This window comes from Tribolium madens, unplaced genomic scaffold (genome assembly GCF_015345945.1).
Source record: "Tribolium madens isolate multiple individuals breed KSU strain unplaced genomic scaffold, Tmad_KSU_1.1 Scaffold_11;HRSCAF=98;Tcas5.2_LG3b, whole genome shotgun sequence".
In the NCBI taxonomy this organism is placed as follows: Eukaryota; Metazoa; Arthropoda; class Insecta; order Coleoptera; family Tenebrionidae; genus Tribolium; species Tribolium madens.
This window is the reverse complement of record NW_025400975.1, coordinates 8,751,642-8,756,021: the sequence shown is the minus strand read 5'-3', so window position 1 is coordinate 8,756,021 and position 4,380 is coordinate 8,751,642. Positions and strand designations below refer to the sequence as shown.

At 30.9% G+C, this 4,380-nt stretch overlaps 1 protein-coding gene across 2 annotated transcripts in view; it reads left to right on the top strand.

Moving 5' to 3' along the window:
• The first annotated feature begins 3,299 nt into the window (after positions 1–3,299).
• The window catches only part of LOC123015822 (protein cycle), a 15,538-nt gene continuing 14,457 nt past the window's right edge, over positions 3,300–4,380 (top strand). For both annotated transcript variants that reach the window (XM_044415824.1, XM_044415833.1), the window contains exons 1-2: positions 3,300–3,460; positions 3,516–3,620. In XM_044415824.1, coding sequence (XP_044271759.1) covers positions 3,300–3,460; positions 3,516–3,620 — 266 coding nt within the window. The remainder of the gene's footprint in view (positions 3,461–3,515; positions 3,621–4,380) is intronic.

Here is a 4,380-nt window from a genome sequence, read left to right as displayed (position 1 = left end):
TTATGCGTTATTTTCTCTAAAAAAAGTTGTAAAAAAAAAACAAAGTTTTAAAGTAGGGCTCAGAATATTTAAATTCTTGGCTAGCTACGAACCTGAAAATTTAAAAAAACACATAAAACAGTAGAAAAAAATCACTTTTTATCAAAACTGCATAAAAATTCTCAATCTCAATAAGAAAGGCGCTAATTGCTAATTAACACCCAATCTCTTATTATCTTGTTACATAAAAATGTAATTTGTAAAAGAAGCAAACTATCCTTCAAAGATTCACTAAAATTATCTCAATAATTATGTTTCCCGAGGCAACAGTTCGTTATCTTAACAAGAAACTCGGACATCTGATGCACCAAAGACGTGTTATAGACCTCAGGTGCAAAAATCTCGAATTTCTTTAATCACACCTTAGCCATATTCGATTAATAAGATCATATGTCAGTCGATAGAAAACCAATATAAGGTTCTTGTTATTATGTAACAATTGGACCACAGCGAAACTCTCTAATCCCTATTAATTACATTCACAAATGACCACGTTCGTACAATTCCATTAAAGGGTTTAAATATACAAAACAAACAAATAATAAATCACATGAAAGGTTTCCTGCATTCGACAACACTCATTATCGGCGATTATTGCAAAGATGCAACACAGAAAAAAATGTTTTTTAATTAAGTTAGAAATTTTGGGAAAAATTAATCCCCCAACTGCCCCACAGGGGCGGATCCAGGAATTAATTTTGGAGGGGGCTACCTAAAAAATTTTTAAATGATGAGGGTAGGTATACAGTGAGCGCCAAAATTATAGAATAATCTTATTTATTAAAACCGAAAATAATTTGTGTGTTTTGAAAAAATGCTCGAACAGGTCAATTTTCTTTTTAACAAATACAAAATTTTTAACTTGATTTAAAATTGTATCTTTGTTTTTTATTGATATTATTTCACTTTTTGGATAATTAAAAAACACAAAACTTTATGTAATGTAATATGTAAAAAAATAGGAGTTTCCATTAAAAAAAAAAACGCTGCCGTCATTACCCAAAAACCAAAAAGTGTAGAATTTTAAAACAAGTTGAAAATTGTGCTTAAGATGTTCTAGCAAGTTGGTAAAATTCATTATTCAAAGAGATATTAACTTAATTTAATTAGATACCTAAGATGTGGCCCAAAGAAAATTACAATTGATGATTTCTCTTTAAATTAGTAAAAACTAAGGAAGTATCGAGAGATCAAGATAATTTGTCCTTGTATCCGAAAACGTATGTCCTGTGCGTATGTCTGTGAAACGTCAAATAAAATGATAAATGAAACGGTAAAATCCCATGATCAAAAAGATAACTAAATTTATAATTTATCTTCAAAAAAGAACGGTCTTATTATTATACGTCGGCGACTAATTAAAGCCCATTTTTCCGTTTTCGACTTGTCATTTTATTTGATGTTTCACGTGCAGTTAGTTCAAAAACAGACATACGTACAGTTGGGGAATTAAAAATTCGGGCAGTACCTATTTTTCTGTCACTTTAAAAAGTTCAATGTAAACTACTTTTTACTGTCATCATGACTGAAATTTGACAAGTAAATTTATTTTTATTTGTTATTAAATTTGTTAATTAAACAATTTGTCTGTCCTAGGAAATTTATTAAGATCTGCTGCCTACCCGTTATTATGCCACAAATCACTATTTTTGAAAGTAAATAAGTCAAAATGACATAAATACGACAAGAGTAAAAAATGAGGTTATTAATATAAACGTTGTTTTAGAGTTTACATTATGAAAATGACAGTCCTGTCCGAAATTTTAATTCCGAACTGTACGTTTTCGGATTCAAAAATGATTACAAATTATTTTGATCTCTGGGTATATGTATGATTTGTATTAATAAGTGTGATTTAAAAAGAATTCTAATGTTTTTATTTAAAAAACTTTAGGTCATAAGGTTTTTATATTAAAATTTAAATACAGGCTGTATTATGAAAAACGCCCCAAGCCATAACTCCGTTATTTTTAAAGTTATGACAATACTTCTTAGAACAAAGTTGAACATTTTTTGTCATCTATCGTTTGGGATAGATGCTAAATTAATGCTGTTTTCTGTTTCACCGGAAATGACATCAACTTTATTTTTTTAATGGAACAGCCTGTATATTTTACCACTTTTGGATTCTTTGTTTAATTGTCTTTTAACAAGTTTTAGTACAATGTGCCAAAAACCAACCGTTCGTGAGATATGAGTCAATTAAAAATTTATTAAAGTAGGCAGTATTATTACTTTGCATTTTCTCTTATTATTTTTATACTTTTTGGTGTTCTTTCTGGTGATAATGTGTTAACAGACATGATTCAAGAATATTTTGAAAGCAATAAAAATAGTTGGAGACCCCAACGCCTTTACACTGGGCTGTTTCCAATAAGAGAAGTTCCAATTCGTCAACCTGAAAAAAATTTGAGGATGTTTGGGGTTTTTAGAAAACCCAAATTAGAACAGTTGCGTGCGATAAGCCAACGTTACTTGCAATTTCTTGAATTCATGTTCTTGCATTTTCTTCAATACCTAACTAATTCTGTATCTCTTTGAAATTGGAGATGTTTTAATTTGGGTTTTCTAAAAGCCCAAAACATCCTCAAATTTTTTTAAGTCGCTTAAATTTTCGACGATTTGGAACGTCTCTCATCAGCTATCACCCAGTGTAAAAGCGTAGTGCTCTCCCACAATTTTTATTTTATTCAAAATATGTCTGTTAACACATTATCATCCATGATTAACATTAAAAAGTATAAAAACAATAAGAAAAAATGCAAAGGAATAATATTTGTCAACATTACTTGATATTATTGTTTTCCATTGCCTACTTTAATAAATACATTATTTGGTGAATATCTCACGAACGGTTAGTTTTAGGAATATGGTACTAAAACTTGTTAAAAGACAATTAAACAAAGAATCCAAAAGTGGTAAAATATACAGGGTGTTCCATTAAAAAAAATAAAGTTGATGTCATTTCCGGTGAAACAGAAAACAGCATTAATTTAGCATCTATCCTAAACGATAGATGATAAAAAATGTTCAAGTTTGTTCTAAGAAGTATTGTCATAACTTTAAAAATAATGGAGTTATGGCTTGGGGCGTTTTTCATAATACAGCCTGTATAAAATATTGAAACTTTTGGTGGCAAGTTTGGGCCCTGGCCCCCTGGGCCTCCCCTGGATCGCCCTTGCTCCCCCACCGGGCATGCGCCACACTAAACTCCACGTTTAAATAAGCCGGTAATCAGTCCGAAAGCAGTTTGTGTGAAAATGGTGGCGCGAAACTTTTCAGTTCAGGAAATCCCCTATTCGCGACTTTTGCAAATTCCCGACGACGACCGCGATTTTATCACACTTGAAGAGTTAAAACCGGTCATTGACCAGCAACAATACCAACAATCGACTTATTATGAATTATCAAATATCTCTGAGTAAGTTTTGAAATTAAAATTAGTGAAAAATCGCAATTTTGGGGGTGATTTTCAGTAACCCATGCACCTCGAATCTCTCCTACCAAGATAACGGAAAGACCATGATGGAACTTGACAGTACCATCGCCCCGACTAGTCGAAAACGGAAAATATCTTACCAGTAAGTGGGAATTAATTGGGCCAAACTAATTATAGGAGAATCCTGATGAGTGCGCATAACAGGTCCCATAACGCTTTCGATCAAGATCTAAGATTTTCCCAAAGCAAGTGCTAAATACTTATTTGATTAAATGTTAATTAAACAGTTGGGAAACTTAAAGGTCACTTGTAAGAATTCTTCATACGCCAACAAACTGTTTAACGAGATTTTATATGATTTCCTCTCGCTGTTGAGTTAAAGGACACGCTCTTGGCATTGTTCTACATCCATCGTTGAAGTTACTTCAAGTTTCTTTTCAATTATTGCGATTTTTGTGGCTTAAATGAGCTGTTTACGTAACTATTTATTCTACTTTGTAGGCCAAAAATTACAAAATTTTATTCTTACAGTTTTTAATAGCAATAAATAGTCTGGTTTCTGAAAGGCAAAGAATTTATTTAAATAATCTTCAATTTTTTTTTTGATTTTGATTTTTCACTAGGTGAAAAAAATTGCATTATCATAATTTTCGTGTTTTTGTCGAAAAAATCAAATTAGTTCAGTTTGAAACATCGGCAATAAAGTTACAAAAACCTCTTTTATTTAACAAAATTAAAAAAATCTTGTATGTCACCACGTGACTCTCGCCTTCCAACTGTGTTTAAACAAAAAAAATGGTCATGACTTTATAAGTAACTATTTAAAACAAAACGTAACAATTTACACAAGTTGAGAAAATTTAAAAAATGTCATTTGAAACTTCTTATATTTTTAAAAACGA